Here is a 17,184-nt window from a genome sequence, read left to right as displayed (position 1 = left end):
ACAGAAAGCTACTAAAAAAAGCTATAAAGAAGAGTAAGATAGAGTAAACTTGAGAGTAAACTTGTTCACAATATAAAAACAGATAGTAAAAGTTTCTACAAGTATATAAAACAAAAAAAGAGTTGCTAAGGTAAATATTGGTCCTTTAGAGGATGAGAAGGGAGTTTTAATAATGGGAGATGAGGAAATGGCTGAGGAACTGAACAGGTTTTTTGGGTCGGTCTTCACAGTGGAAGACACAAATAACATGCCAGTGACTGACAGAAATGAGGCTATGACAGGTGAGGACCTTGAGAGGATTGTTATCACGAAGGAGGTAGTGATGGGCAAGCTAATGGGGCTAAAGGTAGACAAGTCTCCTGGCCCTGATGGAATGCATCCCAGAGTGATAAAAGAGATGGCTAGGGAAATTGCAGATGCACTAGTGATAATTTACCAAAATTCACTAGACTCTGGGGTGGACCCGGCGGATTGGAAATTGGCAAACGTGACACCACTGTTTAAAAAAGGAGGTAGGCAGAGAACGGGTAATTATAGGCCAGTGAGCTTAACTTCGGTAGTAGGGAAGATGCTGGAATCTATCATCAAGGAAGAAATAGCGAGGCATCTGGATAGAAATTGTCCCATTGGGCAGACGCAGCATAGGTTCATAAAGGGCAAGTCGTGTCTAACTAATTTAGTGGAATTTTGTGAGGTCATTACCAGTGCAGTAGATAATGGGGAGCCAATGGATGTGGTATATCTGGATTTCCAGAAAGCCTTTGACAAGGTGCCACACAAAAGGTTGCTGCATGAGATAAAGATGCATGGGATTAAGGGTAAAGTAGTAGCATGGATAGAGGATTGGTTAATTAATAGAAAGCAAAGAGTGGGGATTAATGGGTGTTTCTCTGGTTGGCAATCAGTAGCTAGTGTTGTCCCTCAGGGATCAATATTGGGCCCACAATTGTTCACAATTTACATGGATGATTTGGAGTTGGGGACCAAGGGCAATGTGTCCAAGTTTGCAGATGACACTAAGATGAGTGGTAAAGCGAAAAGTGCAGAGGATACTGGAAGTCTGCAGAGGGATTTGAATAGGTTAAGTGAATGGGCTAGGGTCTGGCAGATGGAATACAATGTTGACAAATGTGAGGTTATCCATTTTGGTCGGAATATCAGCAAGCTGGATTATTATTTAAATGATAATATATTAAAACATGCCGCTGTTCAGAGAGACCTGGGTGTGCTAGTGCATGAGTCACTAAAAGTTGGTTTACAGGTGCAACAAGTGATCAAGAAGGCAAATCGAATTTTGTCCTTCATTGCTAGAGCGATGGAGTTTAAGACTAGGGAGGTTATGCTGCAATTGTATAAGGTGTTAGTGAGGCCACACCTGGAGTATTGTGTTCCGTTTTGGTCTCCTTGCTTGAGAAAGGACATACTGGCACTGGAGAGTGTGCAGAGGAGATTCACTAGGTTAATCCCAGAGCTGAAGGGGTTGGATTATGAGGAGAGGTTGAGTAGACTGGGACTGTACTCGTTGGAATTTAGAAGGATGAGGGGGGATCTTATAGAAACATATAAAATTATGAAGGGAATAGATAGGATAGATGCAGGCAGGTTGTTTCCACTGGTGGGTGAAAGCAGAACTAGGGGACATAGCTTCAAATTAAGGGGAAGCAGATTTAGGACTGAGTTTAGGAGGAACTTCTTCACCAAAAGGGTTGTGAATCTATGGAATTCCTTGCCCAGTGAAGCAGTAGAGGCTCCTTCATTAAATGATTTTAAGATAAAGATAGTTAGTTTTTTGAAGAATAAAGGGATTAAGGGTTATGGTGTTCAGGCTGGAAAGTGGAACTGAGACCACAAAAGATCAGCCATAACCTCATTGAATGGCGGAGCAGGCTCGAGGGGCCAGATGGCCTACTCCTGCTCCTAGTTCTTATGTTCTTATGTCAATAGCCAGATGGCATAGAATTAAAATTACTGACTAAATAACTGGAGGGAAGAGGAGACAAAATGATTTCACTCAGTGACTTGTTAATATCTGGACTACTCCAGTTTAGAAGGTAGCAGAAACTGATTCCATAATTAATTTTCAAAGGGAGTTGACAGATTTTGAGGATGAGGAATTTACAGGGTTAGAGGCAAAAAGGGAGCGATGTGGGACCAAATAAAGAGTCAGCACAAACAGGACAGGGTGAATGGCTTCCATCTGTACTCCACATTGCTAGGATTCCCTAGTTTCCACATATTTGGTAGAACAATAGAGGAAACCTGACAATAATGTTGAAAAAACTCATAAACATGGACTAATAAAGGGAGTCAGCATAACTTTAAAGGTTTTCTGTCTGACAAATCTATTCAACTTCTTCAAGAATTGGAGAGGAAACTCTCTGGTTAAGAAAGGGTACAATAAGGGCAGCACAGTGGTGCAGTGGGTTAGCACTGCGGCCTCACAGCGCCGAGGTCCCAGGTTTGATCCTGGCCCTGGGTCACTGTCCGTGTGGCGTTTTCACATTCTCCCCGTGTTTGCGTGGGTTTCGCCCCCACAACCCAAAAGATGTAGGGCAGCACGGTAGCATTGTGGTTAGCATAAATGCTTCACAGCTCCAGGGTCCCAGGTTCGATTCCCGGCTGGGTCACTGTCTGTGCGGAGTCTGCACGTCCTCCCCTTGTGTGCGTGGGTTTCCTCCGGGTGCTCCGGTTTCCTCCCACTGTCCAAAGATGTGCGGGTTAGGTGGATTGGCCATGCTAAATTGCCCGTAGTGTCCTAATAGTAAGGTTAAGGGGGGGAGTTGTTGGGTTACGGGTATAGGGTGGATACGTGGGTTTGAGTAGGGTGATCATGGCTCAGCACAACATTGAGGGCCGAAGGGCCTGTTCTGTGCTGTACTGTTCTATGTTCTATGTTCTATGTGCAAGCTAGGTGGATTGGCCATGCTAAATTGGCCCTTAATTGGAAAAAATGAATTGGGTACTCTAAAGTTGAATTTGAAAAAAAGAAAGGGTACAACTTGTGAGGCACAGCTTCAGGTGCAGAGTTTGATTCCATGACAGCTTGGATGGACAAGGGAAACGCTGCTGAGATCAGATTGCTGAATTCACTGCACGCTGACTTCTATTTTTGACTCTTCAATCCAGATTCCCATTGAGTTTGAGTGAGGCATTGAACTAAAAGCAAAACTTAATACGATTTATTGTTTTGTATTGATATTTCAATGACGGCTTTGATTGAGTGGTACATTAACGCCGTTCAAAAGGTATCTTGTCAAATACATGGATAGATTGCGTGTAGAGGGATACGGCACTCGGATGTGCTGAGGGTATTGGTCAAGGGTGGTATCATGACCGTTATAGGCTTGGAGGGCCGAAGGGCCTGTTCCTGTGCTGTATTGTTCTTTGAGTGCTAAACCGGAAATTGGTCCACCACATCAGAAGACATGGAACAAATCAACAGATTTTATTCATTCATAGAGCCTGTTTAATGGAGTAGATGTTCCTGGTTGTTTCACAGAGGAGGTAAAGTGATGCTAGGTAGTAAGAGCAGATCAGTTTGAGAAAGTGAATGAGACATGGTAAAATATGTTTGGAAATTTTGATGGGTTAGGGCAGGGGACAGTAATAGCAAAACTGTTGGTTAGGAAAATAGGTTATAAAGCCAAGATGGCTGAACACTTTGTCAATGAAGACAAACAAAGAGGAGCAAGTTATACAAGAGCCCAGAGCTGGAAGTGTGGAGAATGTGGACTGATTTGTAGGACAAGGAAAGGTGACAAAGAGTGAAAATCAATGCATAAAAGTGTGGAGACATTACGGAAGTTGTCCAGGACAAAATACATAGATCTGCAGAGCTCAATAAGAAATATGAAACTTGTTGCAGAGTTATGGATCAGTTCAGTTTTGTGTGGAATAAAATGTTTGACGTTATCAGGGTGTGTGTTAGACTAGTCAAATCTAGAGTTGAGGTAAGGATGTAGAAGTGGATTTCATTTGGAACTTCGCTGATAGGGTTAATATAACAGTTCTGAAAAGCTCTGTGAAAGAGATGTCAACAGGTCAAGGGATGAAATAAAGGGAGTGTGTCTGACCGTATCTGTAAAAGCAAAGATGTCAGAAGGTTATGGGATGGAATATAGGGAGTGTGGCATTGGTACTAATTAATGTTCTGACCCGTATCTGTAAAAGCAGAGAGGTCAAAAAGGCAAAGAATGGAATGAATGGGAACCGTTACTTTATTGCAGAGATAAACATAATTAAGCTCGTTTGACCAGTTGGAACAATTAAACATTGAAATGTAAGGGGGACTGTCTTTGGAGTGAGTTGAGCCATATGGCCATGGGATACAAAAACCTTTGTATTAATATTGATAGTGACTTGTGCTAATGATTATGTCAAAAATAACCTCCCAACCTCGAAGAATAATTCCATATATGTACATGTTCTGGATCCTTGCCAAATCATAGGTGTATCTAGGAATTTAAAGGGACCACCCCTAAGCTGTAAGATGTATAAAGATACCGTCCATATTTTGGACTTTGGCACTTCTCGAAGGTAGTTACCCGACTGCTTAGAGATTTGTCCCGGCCGTAAATAAACGAATATTCGTTACTGACGTGTTCGAGTGTTTTACTTCTGGACTGACAATCAGATACGTGAAAGCGCAATTCACAAGGATATGGATGAATAAAACATGGAGTTTGAAGATCACCTTGGACAGGGACACAATTGCCTTTATTTGTCATAATACAGAACTGTTACATATATTGCATTGAATGTATAGCACAGAAGCAGGCCATTTGGCTCAACTGATCTGTGTTGCTGTGAGTCTCTTCCTACTTCATCAAACTATATCAACATATGCTATTCCTTTCTCCTTCATGGATGTATCTAGCTTCCCCTTAAATGTATCTATGTTATTTGCTTCAGCTATTCCTTGTGGAGTTCCACATTCTGACCATCTTTTGGGTAAAGAAGTTCCTGTTGAATTTATTGGTGACTATCTTACATTTATGCTGCATAGTTTTACTTTCCCCCTGCAAGTAGAAACACCTTCTCAAATTACCCTAGCAAACCCCTTCTTAAGTTTAGAGATCTCTAACAGGTCTGATAAATACATCTTTGCACCATCCTTGTCAATCTTTTTGCACCTTTACCAGTACCTCGATATCTTTTGTTTTTACAATATGGAGATCAGAATTGTGCACAGTTCTGAGTGTGATCTAACCAGGTTCTGATACAAGCATAACATAAGTTCCCTGCTTTTTAACCTACAAGGTGTAAGTAAATAAATAAATAAGCCAAATATAGATTGATAGCTTTGGGCTGAGAAAGAAAATGCGATTTGATGAAGAGAAATGCAAGACAATGAGACCATGAGAGTCAAAACAAAATCTTAAAAAATAAGACAAATGTAATTTAGGAGAATAATCTAATGATGCTGATGGATATTTCATTGGCAGCATCAGCAGAGTGCCACAGCATTAACTAAGCAAATACATTGTTGGGATATGCAGCCAGAGAAATATAATACCTTGAAGATGATGGGAAGTTTGTATAAAACAATTGTTTTTCCCTGTCTGGAGTAGTACAGACAATTCTTGTTACGAAGAAAGAAAAGTAATAAGACATTTATTTTAACTGCATAACACAGAAGGTAGCAAATAGAATGAGCAAATGACCAGTGATAAAGTGAAGGAGAATAGGAATGGCAAATTCAAATAAAATTGCAATTTTTTTAAGTGTCAGGAGCAAGTGACTGGTGTATGAAACATGGTACCAGTCTGGTTACCCGCAGCAATTATTTCAAGTTTAGTGGCATTTCAATGTCCCTATATAGACTTGTATTTACCGTGTATCCAGATTAAATACATCACAAATTCTGAGTAAACTTTACCTTTCAAATGAGATTACTTTACTGTGAAAATCCTGTTAAAGGCACCTACAACATCAATACATGGCTCCACTTTGGTATCATGGTAGCATAGAATTGTACAGCCTCACATATAAAATGATTAAACAACATAATTTTTGCATCAGTTGCAAAAAAATCATGAAGCAAATGCTTCACATTAAGGTGGCTTTTTATATATTTAAATGTTGAATAAATATCTAAATGGTAATTTAATTTTCAGTTACAATCTGAGAAGCAACACCCTTCTGAAAATGTAATAATAATAATAGTCTTTATTAGGCTTACATTACACTGCAATGAAGTTACTGTTAAAATCCCCTAGTCACCACACTACAGTACCTGTCCGGGTACACGGAGGGAAAATTCTGAGTGTTCAATTCACCTAATAATAATAGCTTATTGTCACAGGTAGGCTTCAATGAAGTTACTGTGAAAAGCCCCTAGTACCACATTCCGGTGCCAATTCGGGAAGGCTGGTACGGGAATTGAACCCGCGCAACTGGCCTTGTTCTGCATTACAAGCCGGCCGTTTAGCCCACTGAGCTAAACCAGCCCCTAACAAGCACGTACAACCGTGCCACCCATGTAGTGATCAGTACTGTTACATTGATGTAATGGAGCTGTTGCCATTAAAGGTGGTTTGTGAAATATGCCACTGACCAAGTGCCATGGTAGATGATGGAATAGTGGAGGTAAGAGACACATTACTTCAAGGCTACTGATGTATTTGCTCTGGTTAATATTACATTCTTAATATATCACAAAAGACCTCCTATCCTGCTCAAGAATATTACATTACTGACCATTGACCTGATTGATGCTCACTATACTTGCTGTAAAGAACTGTAATGTGAAATTAAAAAGCCTATTTGTACTTCATATATTAATGTGAATTTTAAGTGAGCATTTTTTCAATGATTCCCCATGAGACACTGAACTGTTACTACCTAAAATGTCGTCAAGACATATTTGGTTTCCCATTGTTTTGGGAGAAATCATCCTTGGTGGTCTTTCCATGGATTCTCCATTCCCACCTACTCGATGTGAAGCAAAATCCTCTGAGCTTTGGGTTGAAGGAAAATACATCACCAATATTCATTTAATAATGCTTAACTTAATTAGTACAGTCACGGGGTCAGTATTCATGATGTGGTGAGGATGGACACAGGCCTGATGATGTCATGTTACAAATATATCTGATTATTTCATGTCTTTTAATTTTAAAATCAATCAGGAACATTCTCCTTGGTTAAAAACACCCTCTTTTGTGTTGTATTGACCCCCCTCATTGAAGTACTCTCTGCCATAAATAGGTTGGTTCAGGAATACATTCAGTATTTGTTTGTACTTGGCGTCTTTTTTGGATTTCTTTTGTAAACTAAGGATTTTTCGGATTGTTTTATTTTTATCTAGCAGTGTTTCAAGGATGGTTACAGCGAATTGATGCTTCGTTTTGTGCTTTGTAATTCAATGGGATACAGGCCAAGGGGAGCCAGGATGCATGTTCATACAAAAGCCTAACATTAGGAGGGGAATTATCTTTTTTTGTTTGCCAATCAAGCTATACTCGAAATGGACCAAACACAACAACGTTCATTTTGGGCCGATCAGAAGCTTTTATTCAGCCTTGTACCTGCTTTGGTCCCAGTTGGAAGCGAAGAGGACTAAGATTTTCCTGCCATAATGATCCAGGTTAGAAAGCACTCCAGGGAAGCCATCCTTCAGCGCCTGTTTGATCCCGGGGTCGGTGGCTTTGAAGTTCTTGAACATGTCCAGATTCTGCTGACGATACTCAAAGTACTGAGCCAGCAGGCGGAAGGCCTCGAAATGGTTAAACTTTCGGGCTCTCAGAAACCTTAAGATGAAAGCATCGTCAGTTCGAAGGAAGCCGATGTCCGGCCGGGTGATAATCATATCTCTTACTTCCTGGATGTCCTGGTGCAAGGTGTCGGGGTTTTCATTCAGCTCCAGTTTGGCTTTCTCCAGAGTTTCTGGAGACAGCCCCGCTTGCAAATGAGTCATTGTTCTCCTATTGCCTTTGGAGCGTGGGCAGGGTGTATCTTTACTGATCCGGCTCGCCCGCGAACGTGTGGCAGCCAACCTGTCCTTCAGCTTCCGATGGTCATACCTGCTGGCCGTTTGGTTCGGGGGGGGGGGGGGGGGGAAAGGTGCGAATCTGGTAATTCAATCGAAATGACAAAGGCGGACTAATTCGGCATTAACCCCAGGCTTAAAACCTCAGGCGCAGTCCCACGCATGTGGTGGTGTGTCTCAGCACCGTCTGTATGTCAGATCAATACAAGCAGCGAATTGCAGAAGACGGTTCCTACCATGGTCCAGGCAATGCGGCACCCTGCAGCAAGAGGCATCTCAATTCTCAGCAACTGTTCTATTACAAGCTGTTCACGCGGCGGCTCTTCGAGCTTCACGGCGACTTGAAAGCACTCGGGCTGTCCATCCCTTTCCCCGGTGTGTGTGAGAGAGAGGAGGGGAGGAGGGGTGTTGTTTTGTTTCAGTGACTCGGCGTCCTGCTGCTGCGTCCTATCAGCTTTACGTCAGTGCTGGAGGTGGTGGTGAAAGTGACTCGATGTAATTTCAGGGACAATCTGGGCGTGCAATGGTTGGAGAGAGACAGAGAGATGGAGCTGGATCGGATGCTCGCCACCTGCTCTGGCCGCTACCAGCCCATTGCTCATCTCATTTATTATTTAAAGCGTAAAGTGCTCCTCTCGCCCCTCCCCCTCCCAGAAAATCAGGGCAATAAGAAAAGTCTCCCCCACCCCTCCCCTCCTCATTCAATATTGGGAAAATGCATCTGCCGTTTAATAACAGGGTGACCTTTCGTGGGCGGCGAAGCTTTTATTATTATTTATATCGATTAGTTTGTCAGTGCTTGTGCTCAAAAGCAGGTCTCCCCCCTTTACCTGCTTTCTCGTAAGGAACATGGGAAATGTATGGGTTGTATTTGGAACCGCGTTCAGACATTTTATATGGGTTTTAAGGACCCTATTTTTATTGTTCCGAGGCTCTGTTGCTTCCATTCCGACCTCTACATCTGCCACAGAACAGGTGCCCCTCTCGATAAATGAACCCAAAATGCACCTTCATGTCATGACGTGCTTTTAGGATTAACATCGCGGACGTTTTGCCTGTCACTAGGAATGAAAGATTCGGCACATCGTTCGAATAAAGCCACAGGCATCAAATTGCAGTTGGAACATTCCCAAATTGTCGATTCCTGAAAGTGTGATTTCTGCTTGCAGGAAGAGGCTGCGATCAGTGCTGGTACCCTGGCTGCAGCCACGGGGGGAATGGGTGGAGCCGCTGCCGAGTGTTAGCAGCTGGACCACATCCACTCGATTTAAATAAATATCACTGGGCAGATACTGTTCTCAATCTCAATTGAACACAAAACAAGGCGAGGTAGGATTGAGGTACAGCTACCCCTCTCAGAAAGTCGCAATGTGCTTTTGGTCCTGTGGCTTCCATTTCCCATGACTGCTGCAGCGATTAACTGGATAGCGCTTCCATAGAGAGCCCACAGCGATTCGATGGGCCGAGTGGTCTCCTGTGCTGTTCTGTGCCGTGATTCGGTGAAACCTATCAACAGTCCGAAACAGTTATAGACCTGACAGAGCCAACCACCTGGGGCTCCATTCCTGAGCTGACCGAGCGGAGGATCCATGGAGATCCCCTCAGAAAAATCAGCGCCACACCCACACCCACACCGATTCCGCTACTGGTGAGGGGCTAGCACGACGCCATGTGGAACAGAAGCAGAACACACGAAAATGGGGCGGGAATTGCCGAGACCATCCTGGACACAGGCAGGGCTGGTGAGCTGCACCACGTGTGGACTATACACCCCCCTCACACACACCAATCGTGGCACTGGTTGTGCTGGACCGTGTTCCCATCCACCCTGAACCCACAGCCCACCTCCTGGCCACCCCGCGCTACTCCCCCCACCCCGAGAAGAAGCTCCCTGGCAGCAGCACGAATGTTGATGAAGTATGGCGATGCCAGACATTGTCCATACGCCCTCTCTCCGCAGCCACCACGCCAGGTTCACAATTGTTGAGAACACATGTGGACTGTGCCGTCGGGAACTCGGACCATCGGAGGCAGAGCATCATGAATGGGCCTGCTAATGAGATGCAAATGTGGGTGCAACGACGCATGGTGCGCGTTGCAATGACGCCGTTTTCAATGAGGTGGAGCATCGCGATTCGGCATGAAACCGGTGCGTGCTGCGATTACGGCATCGGGAACTATACCCCACCTGATTGCACACCCCGATTTCAGTGTCAGCCAACAGAGCGTCCCATCCCTGATATTTCTTAGTTCATAGATCCAGATAGTTATTTTATGGGCCATCTATTTCAACACATTATTTCAAAAAGATTTCAGGCTGTACGACTCTTCCACCCTGTCGGGCCATCCTTTCCACGGGCTGGTCACAATTTATGAAAAGAAGCTATTCTAAATGTGCCCTTTCCTGATGCCCCTTGTCCACTCTCACTGTTTAACTTGCAGCAATACTCCACATGCCTTTTTCTGAAAGGCAGCCTGTAGGTTGAACAAGCAAAGATTCTCCAGCCTTGTGGCTCCACCAGAAATTAAACAATACGGAACACACTGCAGAACAAAGACAAGTGCCAACGAGGGATAATATTAGGTCAGCTAAAAGGTGAATGAAAGTAGCATTGTAGATAACGGTGGTATTACTGGGACCATTTTTAAAGAGGAGTGTCAAAGAGTTCCAAGGAATGTACCGAGTCATTCAAAAAGGTTCAAGAACAGGTTGGAAAGGACTCTCATGGTATGACAGTGATACTAAACAAAGATAATATGCAACTGTCAGCATAAAGTGTCACTGTTAATAATAAAGTTAACATTAACATAGATGAAGGTATTGTTTTCTAAAGATCACAGAACCTTAAAATCGATCTGGATGGCAGCCAGGATGATATCCCCCTCAGGTCCTGAAGGAATAAGGACAGATGGTATATGAGTTCCATATGAGATCTGTAATATTTTTCTGGTGTCAAGAAGGTAGTTCCAATTTTTTTAAAAGAGGGATAAAGCAAGAACAGGTATCTATAAGCCCATTACTCGACATCAGCAATAGGAGAGGTGCTCCAGAGAATCATAAAGTATGCATTCTGAAATAAGTTTTGTGAACTGTAACGAGGATAGTGAGAGACTTCAAGAGGACATATGCAGGCTAGTAGAATGGGAGGGTACGTGGTAGATGACATCAAATACCAAGACATGTGAAATGATGCATTTTGGTTGGAAGAGAGGTGGTGCAGGGATTGCGAGAACTGGGAGCGCATATGCACAAATAATTGAAAGTGGTAATCAGGTTGAGAATAGCGTAGAGGATCCTGGGTTTTATAGATGGAGGCACAGAGTACAAATGCAAGGAGGTAATTATACGCCTTTTAAAACACTTCTTCAGCCTCAACTTGAGTATCCTGTCCACCGGTTACTCACTTGTTACTTATTATTGCTACTTAATATTTTTATTGACTTTAATTTTCCGCATGTTTAGAATCAGTCCCTAAGTATCAATACTCACCAGCCAATGAATTATCACTTTTCTGTGACGCAACACCTTCATTTCTGTTTCTGAGCATCCATTGGCTCAGATCGAACTCTCATTCTCTCCCTTGCCACTTTTACGGTCCTAAACTCTCACTCACCACATTTATAGCCCTGAACACTCTCTCACTGACCGCTTTGCCCTGAACTCTCACTCTCAGCACTTTTATAGTTCTGGGGCAGGATTCTCCGTCGACCGACGCCAAAACCAGGAAACACAATTGGGCAGAAAATTGGTTCTGACAGGGCGAGCTCCGATTTCACACCAAATCTCAATTCTCTGTTGCCTCAACAGTGGCATCAATGCATTCCAGATCAAACATACAATAAACATTGTTTGCATATCATCAGCAGGCCCGAGCTGGTATTCTCCGGGGCCTCCACAATTCTCCACCTCCGATGGGTCGAATTATCAATGGCAAGGTCCACTTGTGCTTTAAAAAATCGTGAAACCAGCATCGTGGCTGATGAGGGAGCAAGAGGAGGTATAACACAGAGAGGCGTGTATGCGGGCTGCGGGGCCGCACACTAGCCGGGCTGGCTGAAGCGGGGAGAGAGGGGAGGGGGGGGGAGGGAAGGAGGAGACGCCAACGCCGGGGAGTGAGAGGGGTTACGGGCGAACGGGCCTTGTGGCCGGGGTGACCATGGAACTGATGCCTGTGCCATCTCCAGCAGGTCCTGCAAGACACAAGTCGTGTGATTAGACCGCTGGCCAGGGCGGAGTGGGGGGGGGGGGGGGGGGGGGGGCTGAGGGTGGTGTGGGGATGAGGTCGACGGTGGTGTGGGAGTGAGGGTGAGGCTGTTGTGGGGGTGTGTGGTGAGGGTGGTGTGGGAGTGAGGCCGAGGTTGGTGTGGGGGTGAGGGTGAGGCGTGGTGTTGAGGTCAGTTGACACATGGGGCATGGGGAATTGCAACTGTGGGGTCTCACTTCCTCGCCCGCGGCCGACCTCTACCCCGGCGACTTTCCTTTCCTCTGGGCCACTGACCACATCCAGGGCCCTCTGCTCTGCCAGGGTACAGGGCCACACTTCCTGCGGTCCCCCCTCCACTTTTATCCCACTCCCAGTGATTATGGGTCTCTGTGGGGGGGGGGGGGGGGAGAGGGTAGATCAGAAAATGAATGTTAGACGGTCCAACCCCAGGGGGTCGATAGCTGGTGGCCTCAGTGGCCAGGGCACCTAGCCATGGAGGCCGATATGGGTACCAGCATGTGGTGCAGGGTAGCAATTCACCCACCTTCTGAATTGGAGGGTGGGGGAGGGGGCGGGGTGGTGCGTTTGGATTGGGACAGTGTTGGTTCTATGGACAATGTGTTGCCTACTCACCCTTGCCACCCTGAGGACATCGTGCAGTTTCTCTCAGCACCGCAGGCCGATCTGTCGGGTGTTGCTGGTGGCGCTGACCACCTTTGCCACCTGCGCCCAGGCACAGTGGATGGCGGCAGCTGGGAGCCTTCTTCCTGGGCCAGGGTGCAGGGTGGTCTGCCTCTCCTTCACCGCACCCTTGTGGGTCGCCAGCTCGGTGTTGGTGAAACCGGGTTCCGCTCTCCTTGCTGCCACCTTGGTTGGCATGGTGTATGTGGGGAGTGAAGAATATATGCAGCTGCAGTTTGTCAGCATCCTGAGTGTCAATCGTGAATCTGCCAAACTCGGCACCATTTCTCATTGGAATCGATTGTGTTCCATTGATGCCAGTGCTAGCCCCTCACACCACGTTTCCAGTCATGGAGCTGGATTCTCCGATCCTGCAGCTATGTCAACAGGATCCGCCTGGTTTTACGACCCTCGTACCGATACTCCATCTGGTGGGGGGCCAGCAGCCGCGCAGTGCAAAGTCCCCGGCTTTACCTGCGGTACGGCCGGAGAATGGCCAGGTCCATGGCCGCGCATGCACACGGCGGCGGCCTGCGGCGGCCATGCCATGCAACATGGTGCCGGCCATGCGCAGACCGGCCTGCCAAAAACTGCCCCCCTGTAACCAGCCTCTCACTCCCTCTCACCAATTTTATAGCTCTGGGGCAGGATTGTCCGTTTTTGAGACTAAGTGTTGAAGCCAATGCTGAATTTGTGGCCATTCATGACGGCAAAACTGGCGCCACATCTGGATCGATTCCGCTACTGTTAAGCGGCTAGCACCATGCCATGTGGAACAGAATAATTCTCATGAGAAACGGAGCCAGATTTGCCGGTTCCACAATTGACACCCAAAGGCTGACAAGCTCCAGCCGCACATACACACTTCACTCCCCACACCCACCATCCCAGCCAACAACATGGCCTTAAGGAGAGCAGCTCCCCACTTCATCAATGCTGAGCTGGAGACCCTCCTGGACACCGTGGAGGAGAGGAAAGTGACTCTGTACCTTGGGCCGGGAAGGAGGCTGCCAGCTCTCTCCTGCCAATATTTTAGCCCAGAACTAACTCTCACATTTCTTACTACTTTTATGGTCTTGTAAAATGTTGCCATGGAGCACCTGGATTTAAAGCAGTGATCTCTTAATCTGCAGTCAAACGCTGTGTCACTGAGCGACATCTACTTCCTTTCATGACTGACTTAATTCCTAATTTGGATAAGATGTATATTGGATATGAGGCTTGAAATTAAAACAAATTAAAACAAGTTGCACTAAATCTAGGAATTAAATTTGTTTTAGGTATAAATGAACGTAAACAATTGCACATATACACAATATCCAACACCCACTGTACCCCATTTCCAGAACACTTAATGCCAATGTGGAATATTTACAATGCTCACAAACAGACAGATCAACCGTTATGTACAGCCCCCATCCTTTCAAGAAAGGAACACTTACAAACATTCACAAACAAACAAAAAGTAAATTGATGGCCTTGAATTTTTTTAAATGTGCACAAACTCCTCAATTTGTCAAAGCTTTCCATATTTACTGATTATCTGCACATTGTGTTCTACTACTATTTCTTCTCACCTTTTGTGCCTAATCTCTAATTCCTCTGTGCTATCTCAGGAGATTCTGAGGTTGGTGGCTGGGGCAGAACTGATAGATCCTTCAGGGATTGAGGTGACATTCACCTCAGTGATGCTGATGTCCTTATAGAGCCTGGGCGGGACTCTCCATTTGCGAAATGCGATTGGGCGGAGAATAACTTCCGAAGCCGAAATCGGGGAGGTGCCGCTTTCACGCCAAATCGGGATGTTCCGGCACACCGAAAATGGCGTAACTGTGTCACTCGCCGCGGGAGGTAAAAGTACAGTAGGCTTATCATTAGTGGGCCTCACACCCGATGCTCCGGGGCCTCTGTGATTCATCGCCTCCGATGGGCCAAGTTCCTGATGGTGTCATTCACTTGTGGTTATAAAAAACATGAACCTGGCGTCCTGGCTGCTGAGCGAGAGAGAGAGGAGGACAAAATGGCGTGGAGTGACTGGGGCTGCTGGCCCAGACACCGGCCATGCTGTCTGCGGCAGGGGGGCCCTGCCAGGGCCGAGGGATGGGACAGTGAGGCGGTGGAGGGAGGCTGAGCAGTCAGGGTGCCCCCCCCCCCCAAGGGACTTGGGCGGAGCCCAGACACCGACCGCCATTACAGCGGCCACCTTGCCGACCACCCACCCCAGCCCCTGGTTCGACACAGTGACACCGGCAGTATAGGTGCGCCCCCCCCCCCCCCCGCCAAATCACGCCCCCCTCCCGGGCCCTGAGTACCCCACCCAACTGGCAGCCATCCACCGGGGGAACCATCCAGAGCCACACCCAAGGCAACCCCCAGAGAGGGCAGTGCCAGCCAACGGTGCCTCTAGCAGCAGGGATGGTCGCCAAGACCGGGGGCACCGACGGAGCCTGATACCGACGGGGCAGGGATGCAGGGGTGGGGGGAAGAACATGTGAGGGTGGAGCCTGCAGTACCAGGTCGGCCCCGCTAATGATATGCAAACCGTGCCTGCTGTACGTGCGGAGTGAAACACATTGACACCGTTTTGGAGGTGACGGAGAATCGTGATTTGGTGTCAAATCGGCGCCTGCCGTGATTTTGGCGTTGGAAGCTATTCTCCACCAAATCGCATTTCCAGATTTTGGCTAATGGAAAATTCCGCCCCTGTTCTTTAAAACACTTGCAGCATGGGTTCATTTGTTCTAATGATCTGAATGAAGTCGAATAGTTTCAAGGAAGTTCTGTAAGTTCTGAGTTAGTGAGCTTTAGGGGAATCGAAGGCAGTCCTTTGAAGCTGCAGTTGTGATTAGAATGACTTCCTGACATCTTGCTGCCACTTTCACCACAGTATTCCACATGCCGTGACATACTTCTTTCATTGTGTTTGCCATGCCTAGGTAAGGATATCACACTCCTACCTTTCAGGACAAGGACTTCAGTTAGTGCAGATTTTTGAAAAGTGCCTTAAAATGTCATCAAAATACTCCCCAAAAATGACTGCCTAGAGTCAGGTGGCTGCTGTTCGTAATCTCAGAGCAGACAACAAAATAACTAATGTCTGAACCTGCTTCTGGAAATTTTGCAAATGCAAATGTATCTCCCATGTGTAAATTCACCATCCTCACCAGCTCATCAGAAAAGAATGAACAGACGATGACTACCAGATTTGTCGGGGCCATGAGTATGGAATATCAATTAAAGTCTTCCAGTAGCTAATTATAGCTGGTATGTTGATAAGTTCTCAATCATTTCGCCGTTGCATATCAATCACACTGGGTCCAACCTATTATGCAGACAGTGGTAGGCAGTAAAACCTGCCATCACATTATCAAAACTAACTGGAGAGGAGTCAAGGTTTTATTATTCCACAAGAAAACCTAGCAGGGCAGCCCAAAACCTACAGGACAAGAGGGACAATTCCACCAGCCAGGAGAACAGAACCCGGCCTAAAGACCATTCTACCCATTCATTGCAAAGGGATTAAATTCTTATTCACCTGCCAAGCTTCACTTTACTTCACTGAAATTTGATCAAAACTATGTCCGGAAATCCAGAGACCTCCAACACGTGTTCATCTCCGAAGAACCACTAGAAGGAACCCATCAAAGCTGCGATGTGTGCTTCTGAAAGGGCTGTATATCCAGGTGATTTGCTTGTTGTTTTTTTTGCTAATAAACTAACCTCACGCTTTGCATATAGAATCCATCTTTGCTTGGGTGCTTGTCTGTGTGCTTAAGGGTGTGTTTCGTTACATCTGCATTTCGGGTGTTTTGTAAATAAACATTATTCTCTCTTTTGATTTAAACTTACCCGAAATGCTGCATGATCATTACCAAAAATCACAACACTCAAAAGGTTTAAAACACTTCATAGAAAGCACATCTTGTTGCAGACAATGGAGAGAAGAGTGAAAAGAGGAAAACTTATTCCATCGTCTCTCCCCGCCCGTACCACAACATTTTGAAAATGGTGGTCATGACCTTCTATCAGCTGATTAACTTTCTGCAACCTATGACAGGAGACAAGCTTTAGAGTTTGAACATGAGCTCTATGTTCTAGAATCATACTACTTTTGCAGAGTGGGCCTGACATTCAATCTGTTAATGCAAATGTAAGGCCCCCATGGAAAATGGAGCTGGGTGCTAGCAGAGTAATGTGGGTGGGTGGAGACAGGAAACCCAGACCTAATGGTTATTCTCAGCACCCAATTCTAGCGTGTGGCCACAATCTAATGGAATAAATTCAAAGTGTTATTCCGAGCATGAAAAG

General features: G+C 45.8%; 1 protein-coding gene across 2 annotated transcripts in view; it reads right to left on the bottom strand.

Moving 5' to 3' along the window:
* The window catches only part of clvs2 (clavesin 2), a 130,777-nt gene extending 122,218 nt beyond the window's left edge, over nt 1–8,559 (bottom strand). For both annotated transcript variants that reach the window (XM_038799720.1, XM_038799722.1), the window contains exon 1: nt 7,530–8,559. In XM_038799720.1, the coding sequence (XP_038655648.1) occupies nt 7,530–7,918 (389 nt within the window). In that variant the 5' untranslated portion in view covers nt 7,919–8,559. The remainder of the gene's footprint in view (nt 1–7,529) is intronic.
* Between the last annotated feature and the right edge of the window lie 8,625 nt (nt 8,560–17,184).

This window comes from Scyliorhinus canicula, chromosome 6, assembly GCF_902713615.1.
Source record: "Scyliorhinus canicula chromosome 6, sScyCan1.1, whole genome shotgun sequence".
Lineage (NCBI taxonomy): Eukaryota > Metazoa > Chordata > Chondrichthyes > Carcharhiniformes > Scyliorhinidae > Scyliorhinus > Scyliorhinus canicula.
This window is presented reverse-complemented; position numbering and strand designations above follow the sequence as displayed.